The following is a 21134-nucleotide window of genomic DNA, read 5'->3' as shown; positions in this document are numbered from 1 at the left end:
ACATGTCAGTGGTTTTAATGGTGTAGCTAATATCTATCCATATATATATATATATTATATATTAATTAAACACCTCTGTTCCAAATATGGATTTAATAGTTACATAAAAAAAGCATTTCAGCAATAACCAGCTAAAATTGTAAAAAATAAACCATTAAATTGGAACAAGATTCAAAACTGAAAACCCTTAAAATAGTCCAACCAAACAAAAAACTATTTAACATTCTTACTCATTGCTGCATGGAAGGTATTGTAATAAAGCTTTGTTAAATTAGGCTATGTGCTGTAGAATGCTGAAAGTAAAAGAAAATGTTATAAGTGAACTCCACAGCTCCAATTGTCTTAGCTTTTTCTCTTTCCTGTGTAAACAGGTTTAAATAGCCAATAAATTGCCTGGAGAATATGTGGGAGTGTGTGTGTCTGGGTGGAGTTAGCAGGGGAAGGAGTTTCAGGGTTAGGTTGCATTTAAAACAAGAATCCCTGTAAAAAGGAGCTGTAAGAAGATACAAGGAAAAGTTCATTTTTCCTTAGGGTTTTGCTATTCTTAAGTATTATGCAATTGTGATGGCAACCACAGTCACATGACATGATTTAATGAACAGAAAGGCTTTGGAACAGTCATAGCCTAAAATCATGCTCTCTTTACCCACCACCTCCACTTCCATTTCCTTCCTCTGCAATCACTTGACACTTAGCTTGAGACAACTAGTCACTAAGCTTCTAATATTAGGTTAAACTCACATGGGAACTAGTAGAAACAAGATGTTTGCAGGAGAAAGACACTTCCCCACCCAAGTAGCAATAATAGCCATCTCCCCCAACAGATCAATATTGCAAAGAGAAGACTGAGCTACAGGCGGAGCTCTTAAAAAAAAAAAAAACCACAACATACAAAGTTTGGCATATAAAAATGCATTACAATTGTTTAAAGAAAAACCATGTTCTATACAGTTACTGGAATGATAAACATTTTTTGGTGCCAAGCTACACATGCCTTTAATATGGTGTGTTTTTTAATATTTCAAGAAATATATCAGCTGTCTCTGATGGTAGAAAGCAATATGTTTATTCCTGGGAATGACACTTTACAGCACCTAATCTCATACACACACAAGACTAAAAGGCATATGCTGTATGTACAGTATACTGTTCTTTTTTTTTTATAATACAGCACACACTACCCAAAAAGATCACATTATGAGACGTGACTAACTATTTCTGCTCTAAACTTTTTTTTATAAATAAAAATACCATTCCTGATTGTGCCAGTTATTCTTTCACAATAATCTAGTACTTACATCAGTGTGTCCATTCCTCCTTAGCATAAAGGAAGAGACTGATCCCTTTTCAATGCTATCCACTGAAAAGTACTCCTACAACTGTGGTAAAACCATAGTGAGTATTACAAACACTATGCTATTATTTACAAGCACCACATTTGCATACCAAAAAAATCTGAAATTATGTTGACAGCTGCTGTGGATGAATTGGAGACTATGAATAGGTTCATCAATTTGAAATAGGAGGTCTTTAAAAAAAGAAGACCAAAAAAACGTTTATAAATTCTTAAAATTACAGTAACTTTAAATTTGTCACAAAATATACAAATACAGCAGTTTGTAAAATTCCCAAATATAAAATGTACACATTTCCAGAACATGGAATGGAGGATACTGTTGTCTAACTGTCATTTAGATTATAATGTCCTGCACTTATTTGACTAGTAAAAATACAAACATCTTAATTTGTGAGTAGACGTTGCAAGTATTTGAGTAGGCCCTCTTACCACTTAGTTAATATGCAATCTTGTTTTATTACCATGATTTGTCTTAATTTTAAAATGCTGGAGTTATGTAAATAAATGTTACAAGACATTAACTGGGTAGAATTAAATGTCATTATAAAATTTCATATTTTACATTATAGAGTTGGTGGCCTTTCAAGTCTTACTACTTTTACATTCAGCTAGGTGGGTGGATAGCACTGTTATGCAAATTAATGGGAGGAGCAGGGGCACTGTCTTACAGATAGTCAGTCACACATAAAGTGCTGAGCAGAATATCAAACAGACCCAATAACCAGCATATCATCCAGCTTTGCCTCATGCATCTTACCTTTCCAACTTTCATGGCTAGACTATCGCCTTCTAGTCTGGTAACTGACTTTACTAAACTTGTCATTTTCATATGCAGGAGAAAATATATTAGACTGTTTGCATATGTTATTGACATGATTTAAATATACAAAAAAGGTATGCAGAACTGCATAGTGATCTACATAACCATGTTAACACAGATATACTACATATATCAATACCATTTCACCAGTATTACTCCATCTGCCTGGACCCTGGAATATTGAGTTGTATTCATACTTCCAATGCTCTGGCCGGACAGAACAGGTTGGGTAGGGCGCTCAGCTTTAATATTTTAACTGTCAATCACACAGACAAAATGCAACAAACAATGCACCCGCTCTCTGGTTACCACTCCTGCTACGTAATTTGTAAGCAACTGCAGTGCACAATTTTTTTTCTAAAGTGGGGACAGTTTGTGTTCAAGACATCACACCATTATTTTGCTTTGAAAACAGAATGTCCCTTCAAATATGGGACTGTTGGCAAACCTACATTTAAAAGTATGCACATTTACAGTCTTTGCCAATTCTGGGGCCATCAACTTTTTCCCCCACCTAGAAATGTAACCTGAGATATTTAAAGTTATGCTGATACTGTCTGAAGCATACAGTGTTCTTTGATTGAAATACAAGTCATTTAAAGTATTGCTGTTGAAAATGTGGAATGTAATTTTTAAAATAGTGTATAAAAACCCCAGTATAAAAGTGTGCTTTTGATTTTGCTTAATATTGCTCCAGCTTGGAAAAAAATAATAAAAAAAGGGGGAAACCATGTAACTGCAGGAGGCAAGACAATCACTTTAAAATATACAATCATTAAATTTAGCAAGTTCTGGCTGAATAGCATCTCATGTATTCTGTCATCCACGGATTGTCTACAGAGGAAGGTTTTCGTCTTAGAACACTCTCTGCATCAGCAGAACGAGCCCTCTGCTTCTGCAATATCTGCTTCCTCTTCTCTTTCTGTTTTCTGGTCTTTGCCCTCAATGCAGATTCATGAATCTGAAAGGAAAAAAAAAAAATCATTAAAAATTCATAGTTGAAAAAGGTTGCAATGACCATTTCCCACCTAAAATGTACACTCTGTGCTAGATATATAGGAATAGGTATATATGACACATACATATATAGAAATATATGAAAATATGACGAAGACTACATTTGTTATTAGTACTGCGTTCTAGTCGATATAGTTTGTGTATGGTAATTGCATAGAGGTGGGTAGGATATACAAATGGCTGCATAGGGGTGTGTAGGATATACATAGAATAGATGAAGTAGCTTGTGTTGCATATAGATGATGTTTGATAATGCATATAGCATACTATGGTGTTTCCATGTAGCGTGATGATAGGAGTGGAAGCGTTGGTTGTGTAATGGAAGCAGTAATATTGGATCAAGCTAAATAAACATGGGAGCAGTGTTATTGTATTGGACTCAAGTGGTATCAGGAATCTTTGCTAGATCATTCTGGATTCTAGAATATATCTGATATGTATAAATGCTGAGCTAATGCTGTTAACATTCAACAGCATGAAATTATATTGGAAATTGTAAGGAAATCTGAGACAAACACACTAAGTAATTATACACATATAAAACCAGCAAAGAATACGTGTTTGTACCATATATGCCAATAGAGTAAAAGTTTTATGTGTAAGATTGCATTCATGAAAATACATATCTTAAATGAAGCTTCCATCTGCATGCATTCTTTAGTAATACAAATTTAATTGTCCTTGTGATGTGTTATGTGCATTGTGTAATATATGGTTATCTATTCATACTGTATGAATGTATAGCAGAATCTATGTGCAAGTGGCTGGAAGGAGAATTTGTACAAAGTATAGAATCGTCAGTCCTACATCTAGGATGTCTGCTATATTATATATCTGAATAATATAGTGATACATACATTTAACTGAAAGAAAAGGAACAGTGATTGAGTAAACTAGAAACTACCTTTGCAAGTGGTTAATTAATGAGATTAGTTATTAAACAGTCATTAGCATATTTGACTTGCCATTATCACTCAAATTTATAAGAATTTCTAACAAAAACATATTAATTTAATATTAACTTGGACATCAAAGTGTCACTGTACAATATTGGGTTATTTTTCACTTACATAGAACAGTTCATGGCTTAAAGATGGTTTAAAAGATGTATCAATTTAAATGCTGAAGGTTTCACTTCTTAACATCCATTACATATGAAGCCTGTTTTCTCACAAATATGTTGCCATTACCCAAATTCCCAATTTTAGTATCAACCTGGAATGGAGCCAGGAATAGTTTAGTTTGGTTCAGGCACACAGCATTCATAGTGAACATCTGTATGGCAGGCCCAAGGAGAAGCAAAGGCGACCTGTATCTCATGTACCAGACTACAATAATATATTCAGGTAAGCTGACTTGCCTTTTAACTAGCATGTACATTGACTCAGGAGAAAAATAAAAATCTGCCAACAGATGCAGCAATATTGAACAGTGCGAGCCCAAAACAATTGTCTCCATCCCATAAAGTTATACATCAGGGTTGCCGAGGTCTTTCCAAAGTGGAGGGAACTGCAGAGCAATGACCATGATCTTGATCAGTTTCCTAAACAGAGTCCTCAGGTAGCCCTAACAGTGCATGTTTTCCATATCTCCTTGCTGAAGCACAGGTGTAGTCATTACTGACGGACACATTTTGAAAGATCCACAGGTTGTACTAATCATTTCACTTGTCACCTTGAAAACCTGCACTGTTAGGGGTTCCCGAGGACTGGGTTTGGGAAACACTGATATGGATGAGCCAATGACATCAGTCAAACAACATGATCTATTTTGGTCAACCACAAGCGTGTGAGGATTAGAGAGATGGTATTGCTCAGCATTTAGGCCTAGTGATAGGATCCACATGTATAGGGACAGTATAAGACAGGCAGAGATGCAATTGTAATGAGCCTATGTTGATCTTACTCTTTTACATGTTTTAATTCCTCACAGTAATCACCATTTAAATCTTTATAAACGAGTATCCCATAATATCAGATAAACCCTTGGCCACAATAGGGAAAAATAAAAAAAACACACCTCATTTTCCTGTGTGGGAGCACACACATTGTGGGTCTTCTGGCTTCCAGTATCTTTTTTTCTCTCACCACAAGCATAAAGAGCAAAGGGGTGTCTGCTTTCTTTTGTCAATTTCATCTTTTGTGGACTTCTAGATGATTTTTGAGCATTCTTTCTGGATAAGTCATGGTGACTATGATGTGGTCTTGAGCGACACACAGATTTTTCATCTTCTGTGTTTTTTTCACCAGGACGGTTATTCTCTGTCGCAATACAATGCAAGTCGGTTATCCTTTTATTTAAGAAGCATTGATAAATTATACAACACTGTACATTAAAGGAATCACAATACAAACAAGTGACACGAAACAGAAGGTAAACATAGATAATTGGTCTAAGATTCCACGTTCGGTATATACCACAAGGAGACAGGTGTCAGGAGGTACTCCACACAGTGGTCTAGGCATGGTGGCTAGCATTTTTTGGTCATTAGCTGGTGGAGGGACAGAGGTAGCTATTTTATCAGTTAGGGGTAGACAATGGCAGAGAAAAGAAAAAGGTTAATCAAGAAGTTTAGTGCTGTAACTTTCACAATACCACTGATGCAAAATTTATGACAGAATATGATGACTGGCTAGGCTTTTTGCCAATAAGCACATTACACTAAATGTGATATTTCCAATACCAACTTATTTCATATGCCCTATGGACATCACAAGATAATTAATTACATTTTGGAAGAGTTTGGTTTAATATATTAATTTATGGGCACAATAAAACAAGAATACATAATATTCTCATGTATCAGATTGTACGGGATGTCATTATGCAGAATTGGTATTCTACTGATTGGAGCCCATTGCTGCTCTTTTCATTGTGACATCAACAACATAGTGGCTGAACAGATTACACTATGTTACAGAAGCCTTGTCTGTACTAACAAGGAGAAATGGAAGTTACATTTATGGCCTAATCTCTTATGGCACAAAGTCAGATTGCTTTAAAAGCATGTCCCCCCCTTGCGGATTTTGTAAATTATTCTCTCATTTCACAATTATGATTATCTATTTATTTATATAGCACCACTAATTCTGCAGCGCTGTACAGAGAACTCGCTCACATGAGTCCCTGCCCCAATAGAGCTTACATTCTAAATTCCCTAACACACACATACACAGACGAGGGTCAATATGATAGCAGCCAATTAACCAACTAGTATGTTTTTGGAATTTGGCTGGAAACCCATGCAAACACTGGGAGAACATACAAACTCCAGGCAATATTAACTGGAATACTGTAGATGTTGTGCTGCTTGAATTCTATGGTTTAATGTGATTTTTAGGTTTTATTTTATATATTTTGATTTACTGTAGAGTCACATCGGCTGAAAGATTTGGATATTTGTGAACGTTTATATTGCATTATATGATGCACACCACAAGGAAGTAGGTCTGCTGTAGCTATATCATTGTGTAGAAGTGAAATGGCATACAACCATTTTTCTTATTTCTTGTAAAATAAAGCAAAATAAGCACAATTTCTTTCAAATGTAGCATATTATGAACATGTACAATGTTGCTGTGAGTTACAGCACAAATGATGCATTTGCTTTCAAATTTCTAAACTGTGTAGGAAGAAATACTGGCTATGATGTGTTAAAAAAAAAATAAAAAAAAAATCTGAAAATATTACCAAGAAACACACAAAAAATAACTTGACTGTTTTCCAAATATAGCTTTCTAAAGGGGCATATTCAATTGTATGAATTCCCCGCAGCGCTAAAAGTATTACCATTATTACGGTAATATTAAGCCGTATTTCAGCTCACGCTAAAGGTACCGTAATAACGGTATTTACGCACACTATTACTGGAATGACGACAATAGTGCGCGCGCCACGTTACTTTGGCCAGTAACGTCAACAATTGAATATGCCCCTAAATCACTAATCTCTATAGTCACAGTACTTGACCTTTATATGTTATATGTCAGATACACTGAAGGTGAGGATACAGAATAAATCCATTTTAAAGGTAATGATGTAAGGGGTTCACAATATACAAATACATACCAGTAGGTTAATTGGCTGCCATCAAATTTACCCTAATTTGGGTTTCTGACTGTATGTATGTGAGGGAATTTAGACTGTGCGCTCCAATGGGGCAGGGACTGATTTGAGCGCATTCACTGTACAGCGCTGCATAATTAGTGGCGCTATATAAATAGATGATGATGATGATGATGAAAGCGAGTGTCATAAAAATAGAAACATACCTTTGGTGAGGGGATCATCCCCACTAACTGGTCCTTCAGTGCCTGCAAGCTGATTGTTGAGTCCATTCGGCCTCGATGTGACATTTGTGGTATCGGGATCATGGCTTTGTGTGAGCGTCTTGGGAACCTGGGCAGCCTCTGGTGCCTTTTGAGGTACAGAAGGTAGGTCCGATGGCTTTGTTGGTGGTGTTGAGTGTCCACTAGTTGAGTCTGAACTTCCCTCCCAGCCTTCCCACAGCCAGGGGTTATGTGCATGCTCCAGCAACCTACGTGTCAGCCTGTATTTCAGCATTTCTTCATAGCACTTCTTATAGGCATCCCAATGGGGGTCTTTGAATCGTTTCATATATTCACTTCGGAGATTTTTGCAGTGCATCTTAAATCCCGGGCGTGTGTTTATATCTCCGGGCAAGCTGGAGATTCAGGTCACATGGGGAGATCTAGAGAATGGAAGTTGACAACTCCAGTTAATCCGCGATCTCTGATTTATTTAGACGCCGTTGGCCGAGCAACTCATAGCGTGGCGTTACACAATTCTCCCACGTAACGCTAGCACCGTGCCCCCACACTCCCAGCCATTATCCCCTCCCATGTCAGGCGCTCCACCTGCTCGTCCATTTAAACCAAAACAACGGCCATGGCCACGCCCCTTACAGCACGATAACCAATGGCATGACGCGAAGCTAGCCGCTGCTGTACTACACACAGCTGTAACACTAGACGCATCGTCTCCATGTGGTTGATGTTACCAACAAATAAACCGAATAAGTTAGCAAGCGTCTGACAGAGATATGGAATGCAAAGCTGAATTTAAAGTAAAATCTGACAACAAGTTAAAGTTCCTGGAAATATTAGTGGGTGAAGGGGATTTGTATGGGTGAGGGATGGTGTCTCCGAGTAATAGTGGGCAAGATGTAATTGTATATTTAATTGAATTGGGTGGGTAATGTATTTGGGTAGCAGGGCCTGCACTACCATTAGGTGATCCTAGGCAGTTGTCCAAAGTACAATGAATGATTAGGGAGCACCTAACAACACTGAATGAGTGACATAATGTCAATCATCCAATGCTTTTAAAGCACACATGGAGGGGAAGCAGACTGGGCAGGGGGGCATCTGCACCCCAGGCCAGTCCCATTGAGGGCTACTCTGGGCTGGAGCCTGGACTGACAGTTTGGCCGAGTTCTCTGCTTTTCTTTCCTCCACACATGCTCCATTTTTTCTGTATTTTTTTTTTGTAATAAATATCAATTTAAAAAAATGGATTGGAAAGTTATGTGGTACTTAAAAAGGCTAAGATATGAGTGGGGAGAAACACATACAGTCAAATCCATAAATATTGGGACATCGACACAATTCTCATATTTTGGGCTCCATACACCACCACAATGGATTTGGAATGAAACAAACAAAATGTGCTTTAACTGCAGACTTTCAGCTTTAATTTGAGGGACTTTATATCCAAATCAGGTGAACGATGTAGGAATTACAACGGTTTCTATATGTGCCTCACACAAACAAATTCAAGTAAACTGTTACTATTATCCAATTCCACAAACAACAAAGACTTCCTTAAATATATATGATATAATTTGGCTTATAGCTTACAGTGAAAATATATTAAATATTTACTATGCTACAACCAGTGTTATTAAAATTAAACCATGAAATTGGTCCTACTGTGAATACTTGTGCATGACATTCTACAAATGATCTGGGGGAAGGTAGCTCCAGTAGCCCAAACAATCCCAGAAAATATAAGTGCAACCTAGTGGTGATGATCTGCTCAGCAATGTTAATGTCTAATTAAGACAATTTTAGACCCCAAACTTTAGATAATTTATCAGAGGTAGACTGTAATGGATGAAACACCTGGGTGAATAAATACACCAGACTAGGTATGCAATTATAATCCAACTGTGCTAATAGAAGCCCATTGGCTTTTTCATATTTGGACACACATGTATAAGGATTAGGGAGATCAATCTAGCGTGGGATGGGGAATTTAGGCTAATTCATTCCAAAACCAGTGCATACAAAAGTCAGTACAAATACTGCTTATCAAAACACTTGATGGTGTTGAAGAAATCTCACCATCCAAAATGGAAGACATTAATACTGATTATAACCAATCACTTTCCCTTTAATGTGATGGAAGCCACAGCAAATCTAAAATGTGATCAGCAGAAATACTTAGCAGGGCCTGAGGCTGACAGCAAATGGTTGTGGTTGCCGGGCAAGTATCCCCACCAAACCCATTTAAGATCATTTGCCCTCTTGTACTATACCAAGCTTCATGCCCAGCAGGCATTAAAAAAAATGGCATACACACTTTCCTAGAGAGGGGAGATGAGTCCAAAGCCAGAGTACAAAGATTAGGAGAGTTGGTGAACAGGGGTGGAGATTGAAAAAGAGTAGATGGTCCACATCCGGAAGACCGTCATCCTCACATAGGCCTAACTCTTAATGCCGTGTCTTTTGGTTTCCTCGCCAGAGAAGGCTACTCTATACAAGAGCGGATCCCTATAGACTCCTGCAGTCCACCGGATTACCCCATGGGCATGCATAGGAGAAATGCAACAAGCCCGCTCTGTCCTGTTGTTGACTTACCATAGCTTTGGTTTTTCATTGCATTGTTTAGATGTCATAGCTTGGTTGTTTCTCTCTTTCTCCTTTTACTTTTTGTAGGTTGTCCATCAACAATGAGGACCTTCAAGTATGCTGCCTCTTCAGGCCTCCCCGTTATTCCTGTCTCATCAACATGCAGGACTGTCTGTTTCTATTTTTGCTGACGTCTTATTCCTGTTTTTATTTCTTTATCGCATTTTAAAGTTTTTCATTGTTTTCTTTTTTTGCTTCAGGCCATGCGCCTCTTTCTATGTCTTATCTCTGATTGTTATATTTGAAAATTGGATCCCTAATGTTATGTCTTGTAGAGGCATTGTTATACATTTTTGTTGTTTTGTTTTCATCTCACACAGAACTGCTCGGGACATGCGCCCTCGTTCCCCGCTGAGCCCACTGGAGACATGATGCATCTCCTCCCACCCCTGTCGGCACCCTTCCTCACGTCACCGGATCTATGCCGGCTAGTCACGTCCCCCCTAGAGCTTTTTGCTCTCAGCTGGTCCCCAGATACCCAGAGTATCGCTCCCTTTTCCCTACCAGCTCTATAGGCGGGTGCTATGTACCACACCCAGCCTTTCCTTCTCCATCCCTCCCCATTCCTTCCACTCCCGTCCCCCCAGGTCGTCACGTTTCTTTGTCTCCGCAGACCTTATGCTCCAAGCCATCCAGCATCTGTGTCTCATTTAATCCACCACCACAAACCTTCTCATGACTCTTCGCCTTATATCTCACATATAAAAAGGGACTTAACCCCCCCCCCAAAAATGAGGCAAACTCTACACATCCCTGCAGGCCCTTGAAAGGAGATCTAGTTATCCTTCAGGAAACTCATTTTGTCAAGCATTTACACCCAGAACTAAAGTCCAAACATTTTCCTCTCACTTTCCATGCATGTGACTATACTCAGAAGAGACGCGGGGTGGCTATCCTATTTGCACGCCACCTTAATTTTGAACTACAGGATACACATAGCGACAAGGAAGGCAGATTTCTCATCCTGGTAGGCAATTTGAATAATTTGTCCTGCACCTTGGTCAATATTTACGCCCCTAACCAAGACCAGCATAAATTCTTTAAACGCCTAGGTACTTTACTATCTCGGGTTCGCAGGGGGACGGAGGGGTGGACGGATAGTTGCTGGAGATTTTAATGCGGTCCTCACTCCCTCCTTGGACAGATCCACTGCCCCAAATGTCTTGCCCAACAGGAGAGACAGGCTGAACTCTAAGGCCCTACAAGAATTTTTAAAGTTGCATAATCTGTATGATTCGTGGCGCATTTCTGATCTCCTAGCCCGGGACTATTTCTATTCCCCTGTGCATAACACATACTCCAGAATCGACATGATCCTGCTCAGCCATGACCTCACCCTTAAACTCCTTAACTCACACATTCACCCAATCACCTGGTTGGACCATGCCCCGATTTCTTCGGACCTTTCCTCACTAGCTCTGCGCCCCTTCTCCTTTACGTGGAGGATTAACGAATCTCTACTTCACGACAGCAACACGGTGGCCCATCTCAACTCCCTTCTAGACAAATACTTCGAAACTAATGATTCCCCAGACATTTCACCCACAATTCTATGGAATGCTCATAAAGCTGTTATTAGAGGACATCTTTTAGCCCTGGACTCGCTAAAACGATTCAGCTCACTAACTCCCTACAACAATTGGAAACACAGCATAAGGCCAACCCAAATCCCACAATTCTCCAACAGATTATTAAAATACGAGGTGAGCTTAACCTCTTGTTGTCGCATCAAGTGGCCAATAAGTTGAAATGGTTAAATCAATGTTATTATGAAAAGGGAGACAAGGCGGACAAAATTTTAGCCACTCGACTTCGTACCAAAATTTCAGCGTGTAACCTCCTGGCCATTAGGGACTCTTCTGGTGTGTTGGTGCATGACCCAAAAATGATTTGTGCCGCTTTCCAAAAATATTATCTAAAATTATATAATCTTCCACAACCTTCTAGCGAAATAACCCGCCAGAAGCAAAAAGATTGTTTAAAAGAATTTTTAGCAAATACCCATCTCCCTAAATTATCCCGTCGGGCGGCCACCAGTCTTAGTGAGTGTATCACCCCAGAGGAAGTGGAGCAGGTGGTAAAGGCGCAGAAAGCCAGCAAGGCACCTGGACCTGATGGGTTCTCGGCGGCTTATTATAAACGGTTTACGGTCCGGTTACTCCCCCGTTTGTGCACCCTCTTCAATTCCATACTTAGAGAAGCCACTTGGCCCAAGGAGTCCTTGGAGGCGAGGATCTCCCTGATTTATAAGGAAGGAAAGGACATCCATAATTGCGCTAGCTACCGCCCGATATCCCTACTTAATAATGATGTTAAGCTCTACGCCAAAATTCTCGCCAATCGACTTAATTCTGTACTCCCTTCCCTAATTCATTACGATCAGGTAGGCTTTATTCCAGGCAGGCAAGCTAGGGACAATACAAGTAGAGCCGTTGATCTTATCCATATACTCAATGCTAGGAAAACCCCCTCGATTGTTCTGGCGCTAGACGCCGAAAAGGCCTTCGACAGGATCTCTTGGCAGTTCATGACCCATACACTGCAGCATTTTGGTCTGACTGGAGATTTCCTGGCGGGGGTACAAGCCTTATATTCCTCTCCCTCTGCTAGGGTTATGGTCAATGGCTCTCCTTCAGACTATATAACGATCAGCAATGGTACACGGCAGGGATGTCCACTTTCCCCCCTTATTTTTGCCCTTGTCTTTGAACTCTTGGCGGCCACGATCCGAGCATCACTGGATGTGAGGGGTGTGCACACGGGGGACCTGGAGAGCAAGATTTCTCTTTTTGCAGACGATGTGCTTTTGACACTTCTGCAGCCAAGAATATCCTTGCCCAACTTATTCTCCATCTTGTCTCACTACAGAGATCTTTCCGGCTACAAAATTAATATCACTAAATCTGAGGCACTCTTATTTAACCTCCCTCCCCATGATTGTCACGACATCACCTCCCAATTTCATTTTAGGTGGCAAAGGAAAAAGATAAAATACCTGGGGGTCTACATCACCACCACCTATGAGTCGCTCTACCAGGAGAATTACCCGGCTCTCTTCCTCAAAAATCTGACATCCTCTCTTGGAAGCCCCTAATTATATCGTGGCTGGGCAGGATCATCGCCGTTAAAATGTCTATTCTCCCTCCGCTCCTTTATCTATTCCAGACACTTCCCGTTAGAGTTTCCATCTCTGAATTAATTGCTATGCAGCGACACTTAGTTAAATTTGTTTGGCGGGGTAGGACTCCCAGGGTCCGACTAACCCAGCTTAAGAAACCTACAACCCCTGCCGCCTCTTCGCCACCTTCAGCACCCTCCTCTCCCCCCCCCCGCCCCTCCTCTCCCCTCCTCCCTGACCGCCACTGACTTTGCCTCCTTCTTCTCCTCTAAAATCGAGGCCATCCGTCTCGAATTGAGCTTCTGAGTTACTGTGCTTTCTGTTAACTGTACTGTGCTGTCTCACCCTGTATCGCGTTTCTGTCTGTCCCTGTACGGCGCTACGGATACCTAGTGGCCCCCTATAAATAAAAATTAATAATAATAATAATAATAATAATAATAATAATAATAATAATAATAAATACAAAATGCGGAGGTAGGGGTTTCCCGGACCTGAAAGCATATTACTGGGCAGCTCATCTCAGTTCCATTGTCACCTCCTTTGCTCCTCCGGCCTCCCACGCATGGGCGGATATAGAAGCAGCTTACCTCTCCCTACCAAACCTATCTAGCATTTGGGGCCTACCTAAACAATCTAGACTTGCACGGGTCAAGCGATTTCCTACCCTACTATTTGCCGCCCGGAACAGGGAGACCTGCAAAATCCATCTCTCTGTTCCCTCAACTTCTTTAAATATCATGCCCTTATGGCATAACCCTGCCTTTACCCTGGTGGACTACGGTCCTTCTCTCTTGTATCGGCGCGGGTATCAGATTTGCTGGGGATCTTCTAGATCAAGGAAGATTTATAACCTTTGATGCTCTCCGCTCAAAAATTTCCCACACTAAACCCGCCATTTTACCAATACTTACAAATCAGACATTTCGTCCTCTCTCTCCTGTCGGGCAACCCACCTCCATTGATATCCTCCTTTGAGACCCTCTGTCTCTCCTCACCGCTTCGGAGAGGCATGATCTCCTCAATTTATAATCTACTTCTGGAAAAATTACTGGTCTCCGGGAGTAGTCACGAGAGAGAGTGGGAGAGGAATTTTGCCCCCCCCCCCCCCCCCCCCCGGAGGAGGACTGTTGGGAGACCATCAGATCGAATGTAGCCTCTAGTTCCATCTCCACTCTAATTAAAGAGAATGCATACAAGATTCTCTACAGATGGTATCTCACGCCTGACAGACTAGCTAAAATGTACCCAACTGCCTCCCCGGCCTGTTGGCGAGAATGTGGACATAGAGGTACCTTCTTTCATATATGGTGGTCTTGCCCTGTCATCGCCTCCTTCTGGGATAAAGTAGCTGCTCTCCTTTCCTCCCTTCTTCAATTCCCTATCCAGAAGAATCCTTGGTCCTTCCTCCTTTGTTACCCTATACAGGATGCTGATGTCCCCTCTGCAAAATTGGCTTTGCACGTTTTGGCGGCAGCTAGGTGCCTGATAGCCAAATCATGGAAAAGTGCAGCGCCTCCCCGCGTCTCTTCTCTAAAATCCTATGTCTGGTTCATTGCTAGCATGGAAAAAAAAAAAAAAATCACTTTTCACCTCCGGGATAGACGATAAGTTTTACCAAATCTGGGCCCCTTTGTTACATCACTGATGTCCCCAATACTTCCCCTCCTGTAGGATGACTCGTTCGTTCCAGATACTCCTGTTCATAATAATCCTTCAGATAAAGTCACTCCTTCTGAGATCTGAGACACCGATCTGTATTATTTTACTAGCACAGCCGACCCCCCCTCCCTCCCGCCCCTTTCCACCTACTGTCCTTTATAATAATAAGGATATTGTCTGTGTCAATACCGTTTTCCAGTTTGTACCACACGTTGCTATGAACAGCAATTTACTAACATGTACTGTCACAGTGATTGCCTTTTCTTTTTTTTCTTTTTTTTTTTACATTATGTATCTATTATCTCCTTGTATGATGGCTGTCACCCACGTTGTTTGAATAAAACAATTTGAGTTATAAAAAAAAAAAAAAGAAAAAAAGAAAAGAAAAAAGGAGTAGATTGGGCTACATCTTTTTTGAAAACAACAACATCATTTTGATGAAACCTTCCTTACACAATCCACATGCTGTCAATCGATGAATAGTCATCTGAAATACCTTACACCTACCTCATATAGTTAAACTTTGAGCCAACTTGGTAACAGTGAAAAATAAAAGCCAACAGCAGTCCATGAAGAACAGATTAAACTTCTATACAGTGAAATGTTAAAGAACATAAACGGTACTTCACCTCTAATACAACATGTTGTGTTACTACATCTCTTTTCCAGATATGTGATCCATTAGCACCAAATAAGTTCCCCTGCACCAACTATTTCCTTTTCTTTGTTGTAGTGGTGGCTCAACCACTCTGCCTTCTAAATACCATTGTGTAAGTATTTCCTCTTCCTCTATTCTCTAATGTCAACAGGACTGGCAACACATTCAATTTCTCTGCCCCTTGATATCAGAAGTGTAAAAATGAAGCCACCATGAGAATCATGGAAGACCTCACAAGTAGCTCACTGAGATGTTGGCAGCTTTTCACGCCAAACTTAGGAAACCCACAGCAGTGCTGCTAAGTGACAACCAAGGAGGGAGAACTAGTATTTTGACCATGAATCATAATGAGAAGATTTGTCACTATATTTTAACAAAAGCGAATCACTTTTTTTCATTTGCTCAATTCTGGCTCTACATGTAGAATAATTAGATAAAAGGTTAAATTGGAATAATTTTAATCTGCTAAGGGAATTGATAGATATTGAAGCTTTCACACAAACATTATTTGCTCACCTTGTGCCTAACTATACCCATTGAAATACTATATTTTGACCAGAAGATTCCACTTTACCTTCCATAAGATAAGCACATTCATCTCCTTAAATATTTTGTTCCATTGGTGGATACGGTAACAAATCCTACCCCAAAAGGTTATAGACCACAAGCACACCATGCAGATTCAGATCAGGGATGGAAACCTCTATTGCTACCTGTTAGCATCAGTAAAAGTATCACCTGCTAATATCTGGACCCACCCCCCAAAAAACCCAGTTGTCATATATAGGTATTGGAACAAATAAATAAATGGAAACAACTGGGTAAAAAAGAGTAATACCGGGCATAGCTATAGCACCCCACAGGCATGGCTCATGCATTCATTAAGCAAATAACATTCATTCATGGTCAGTGTCAATGGACTACCAACAGTGGCGGGCTGGCCCGGGGGGGGGGGCAGATGGCACCCGGGCCGGACAGAAGAATAGTATTTTGGGCCGCCTGGTGGTCCAGTGGTAATGCGATGGAGACAGCCTTTGCGGTCTGTGCAGGGGCTGTCACATCGCGTAGTACTCACAGCAGCCGCATCATTCATTCACAGAACATTGTACTACAGCTTGTAGTACAATATTCTATGAATTGATGCCCCCGCAGTGAGTACTACGCAATGTGAAAGCCCCTGCACAGACCGCAAAGGCTGTCTCCATCGCATCTCGGTAAGAGCTTCAGATCACAGTGTCATGTGACCGCAGTGTAGGCGGGGCTGATGGAGTTCTGTGCAGGACCTGCAGCATTTGTCTATTCCTGGAGTCACTCATATAGAAAAAGGTAAGAGGAAGGGGTACTGTGATGGGGGAGCTAGCATGTGTGAAGGGAGGGGAGAGGTGGGCATGTGTGACTAAAAGGTGCTGGGGGCAGAGGGGGGCATGTGTGGCTATAGGTGCTGGGGACAGAGGGGGACATGTGTGACTAAAGGTGCTGGATGCAGAGGGGGGCATGTGTGGCTATAGGTGCTAGGGGCAGAGGGAGGGAAACATGTGTGGCTAAAGGTGCTGGGCAGAGGTGGGGTGTGACTAAAGCATGTGGGCAGAAGGGGGGACCTAATTATAAAACGTGGGTTATATATTGATTTAGTGCCGAGATTGTTGTTTTCTAAGTTTTGTAAATTTTATCTACCCATTTTTTTTTTTTTTTTTACCAAATAGGGCAGTGCATCAGGGCCCCTATATATATATATATATATAAAAAAAAAAAAAAAAGATTATATATATGGGCCCTGCAGCCCAGGGTACCCGTCAGAGGCAGCTAAAAAAAAAAAGTTCCTGAAAAAAAGAAGAAAATACTTACCTTGTTCTCAGCTGGCGATCCGGCTCCCTCCCTGGTCTCCTCCTCCGTGCTGCGCTCAGCAATGGATGTCGGGCGGGCGTGATGATGTCACGCCCGACATGCACTGCGGGCGCAGCACGGAGGAGGAGACCAGGGAGGGAGCCGGATCGCCAGCTGAGAGCAAGGTAAGTATTTTCTTCTTTTTTTCAGGAACTTTTTTTTTTTAGCTGCCTCTGACGGGCCCCTTGGGCTACAGGGCCCCCGGGCACCTGCCCATTGTGCCCTATGGAAGAGACGGCCCTGGGGGGCATGTGTGACTAAAGGTGCTGGGGGCAGAGGGGGGGCATGTATGGCTAATGGTGCTGGGGGCAGAGGGGGGGCATGTATGGCTAATGGTGCTGGGGGACAGAGGGGGGCATGTGTGGCTAAAGGTGCTGGGGGCAGAGGGGGGGCATGTGTGGCTAAAGGTACTGGGGGCAGAGGGAGGGAAACATGTGTGGCTAAAGGTGCTGGGCAGAGGTGGGGTGTGACTAAAGCATGTGGGCAGAAGGGGGGACCTAATTATAAAACGTGGGTTATATATTGATTTAGTGCCGAGATTGTTGTTTTCTAAGTTTTGTAAATTTTATCTACCCATTTTTTTATTTTTTTTTACCAAATAGGGCCTCCAATATTCCAAGGATCCAGACAACCAGCAACGGAACTAAAGTAACCAGCAGCCACAAGTGGTGAAAGTGACAAGAAAAGATAGGAGAGAGCAGGACAGTCTGCCAACTGTCCTGAATCTGGTGGTACAGTCCCGAATTTGGGTGACTGTTTCGCTTAGGACAGTTGGGAGGTATGTCCCGCTTCACAGTGTACTGCTTGTGAAGTCAGAACTCTGTGCATCTAACAGTATTGCACACAGTATTGTCTGTGTATTTGTCTAAAATGATAACCATGTTACATCATAGGGGGTTACCCTGTCTAAAGTGCCCAGCCCCCCAGAGCCTTAATCCAGCTCTAGGCCTGGGCATAAAAATATATATATATGGATTAAGCAACACTAAAATAGCCACTTTTTATATAGATAAATATATATTGTACCCAACAAAATAGCAATATATATTGTACCCTTTAAAAATGGACCGCTACTTGTGGACCAGTGCTGTGTGCTTGCCCCCCAGGCTAAAGTCTGCCAGCCCTCCCCTGACTACCAAGCAGTGGAGTAAGGTGATATGGTCAGTGGATTAAAATGTCACGATATACACTCTGACAATTATGACAGATTGTACTGTACTAGGCAGCACATATAGTAGTTGTGCTTTCTCTGGACCTCCCACATGAGCAGTAAAAAAGCAATTGAAATACATCATTTACAGTATGCACTGAAATGATGTGGGCACTACTGGCATTCAGACCTCAAACATCATGTATGTCACGATCTGCCCTTGGAAAAGTGTAAGTTTGCCAATCAAACTGCCATGCAAAGAGGAGCCAGTGCAAGAGCACATAATAATATTGTGCTAACATGGTAGTCAACAGCTTTTCTTTATATCAGCCGATTTGTTATTTGTTTTTCGGATAGTGTTTTTCAAATACCTGTATCCACCCTGTGTTTGCATATCGTGACATTATTAAATATGATATATACACACACACACAACCTGAATTCTTATATTTTTCAATCAACCTCCATTTTACACAAACACAGGATCGTGACAGATGGCATGGACAGCAGCAATTATTACATCAAGAAGGCTGTGCGGAGAGACTAAATATCTATTTTTATCCTCCACATAGATTTCCACCCACCCTCTGTATGTCACATTACACTATTGATATACGACCATCGATCGTGAATCAAACACAAGTATGTCACGTTAATACAATAAGTAGCAATCAAAATATGTTGATCAAGTTAACTGTTGATACAATGTAGAAAATGATGTACAAAACAAGCATAATATATACAAGCAGCCAATCCTCCCACTACCAAGCAGTTACACCTGTGTGATTACAGCGATAGAAAAAAATATAATTGATTAGATATCATGTATGCGCTCTGCCAGCTTGCATTCTCTCTCGCATTGCTTAAGATGACCTATTTGGGTTTGGATGACTACTCACGGTTCAATAACAGGCTAGAATTCTTCTACTCATGTCCTGCTTTCCATATCTCGGGTTCCACTACTGTTGAAATAGCACCTACTCCGCGATTATTTGGCTAACTTAAAATAAGAGTGATCCAGATCCTGGTCGCTCCTCCTCTTCCTGTCTCAGTAGTACAGATTGTGGTTCTACTCAGCTGGTGTGTTTCTGTTATGTTGCACATCTCACAAAATAAAATAAAAAAAAGAATGGTAACTTAGACTATTAATTACACTTTGTTACTAGTATGAAGCCAGTTAATGTAGCATCGGCAACGTAAATAATGGGCTTTAGCTCTTAAATTGTCATTGTATATTGAATGAACGATTAAAAAAACACTGGTTGTGTAAAATAAACATTTCACGTCTGTAGATGAAAATAAGGCAAACTGACGCAGGCAGCAGTTTTTTTGTGAGGGGCAGGGGTGAAAAGTAGCAAACTACAGATCATTAAATAAATGGAAACATCGAATTAGTAGTTTCTATTAGCTAGATCTACATTTTGGTTAAAATTACACTATTTGTATATTTTTTAAGATACACAATGCTAACTCAAGTTTTATTGTAGTTTCTGTTTAGCATTAGTTGTTACACATTTCAGTTTGCGCCTCAGGCAGCAAAATGACTGGAATCACTGGGATACATTCAATTTGTGTGGGCTCAGAATTGTACAGTACAGAAATATGTACTCTGTGTTGGGGCAACATGCTTAGGGCTCTGATCCAGGTAGGCTAACCAGGGGTGTTCCTTTTCAGAATTCAGCTCCATCTGGGCATACCTGTGCATCAAAAGAGACAACTGCTATACCCTGTAGCCTTACCCGGGCACATGATTATTGGGTAATATGCCTGTGCCAAAAGGATAACTACCATAGTAGGAGGGATAAGAGCAGCTATGGTGACTGCAGCAAGAGCCGACCTGCCTACCCTGCGAAAGCCGTATGTGTTTAATTTCACCCTTGAGAGGTTCCTGACTGCAGAGCCGCAACAGGATATTTTAGTGCCCTGGGCAAGAGAGAACACTTGCGGCCCTCCCCCATCTTGGCGGAAGTAGATGCTGCCTCACAACAGTGGTGCACCACTAGGGAGGCATAGTCACCCTACGGTGTGGACATGCCTAGCCTTCTACAATTGCAAGACCATCCTCCAATGTTCTGCTGCACTCTCCTACCTGCTCTCAAGGAGTGACGTCATCACGCCTCAAAACTGTCAGTGAGGAGCGGCGCAGAGAGGAGCAGCACACCGAGAGAAGAAGAGAAGGAAAGACTGAAGAGAAGACAGAAGAAGAGAAGACAGTAATGTTCAAGAAGGACGGGGACAGCAAGGTGGAAAAAGGACAGGGACAGTAATGTGGAAAAAGGAGGGGAACAGTAATGTATAAAAAGGATGGGGACAGCAATGTGGTAAAAGGAGGGGGACAGTAATGTGTAAAAAGGAGCAGGACAGCAATGTGGAAAACGTAGAGGGACAGTAACGTTCAAAAAGGAGAGGGACAGTAATGTGGAAAAAGCAGGGGGACAGCAATGTGGAAGGAGGAGGGGGACAACAGTGTGGATGAAGGAGGGGGACAGCAATGTTGATGAAGAAGGGGGCGGCAATGTTGATAAAACAGGGGGAC

At 41.3% G+C, this 21134-nt stretch overlaps 1 protein-coding gene across 2 annotated transcripts; it reads right to left on the bottom strand.

Moving 5' to 3' along the window:
- Positions 1 to 1555: 1555 nt before the first annotated feature.
- CCSAP (centriole, cilia and spindle associated protein) lies at positions 1556 to 19629 on the bottom strand. 2 transcript variants are annotated; one of them, XM_075203310.1, is made up of 4 exons: positions 19498 to 19629; positions 7466 to 7905; positions 5214 to 5455; positions 1556 to 3138 (listed from the first exon to the last, which is right to left on the bottom strand). In XM_075203310.1, the coding sequence occupies exons 2-4, from the start codon at positions 7839 to 7841 to the stop codon at positions 2959 to 2961; spliced, it is 798 nt and encodes a 265-aa protein (XP_075059411.1). In that variant the 5' UTR covers positions 7842 to 7905; positions 19498 to 19629; the 3' UTR covers positions 1556 to 2958. The 2 variants fall into 2 exon arrangements, with proteins under 2 accessions (XP_075059411.1, XP_075059412.1); XM_075203311.1 differs by lacking the exon at positions 19498 to 19629 and having other exon boundaries at positions 7466 to 8046.
- Positions 19630 to 21134: the final 1505 nt, after the last annotated feature.

Source organism: Mixophyes fleayi, chromosome 3 (genome assembly GCF_038048845.1).
Source record: "Mixophyes fleayi isolate aMixFle1 chromosome 3, aMixFle1.hap1, whole genome shotgun sequence".
NCBI lineage: Eukaryota > Metazoa > Chordata > Amphibia > Anura > Limnodynastidae > Mixophyes > Mixophyes fleayi.
Note: the sequence above shows the minus strand (reverse complement) of the source record. Positions and strands in the feature narration are given on the sequence as shown.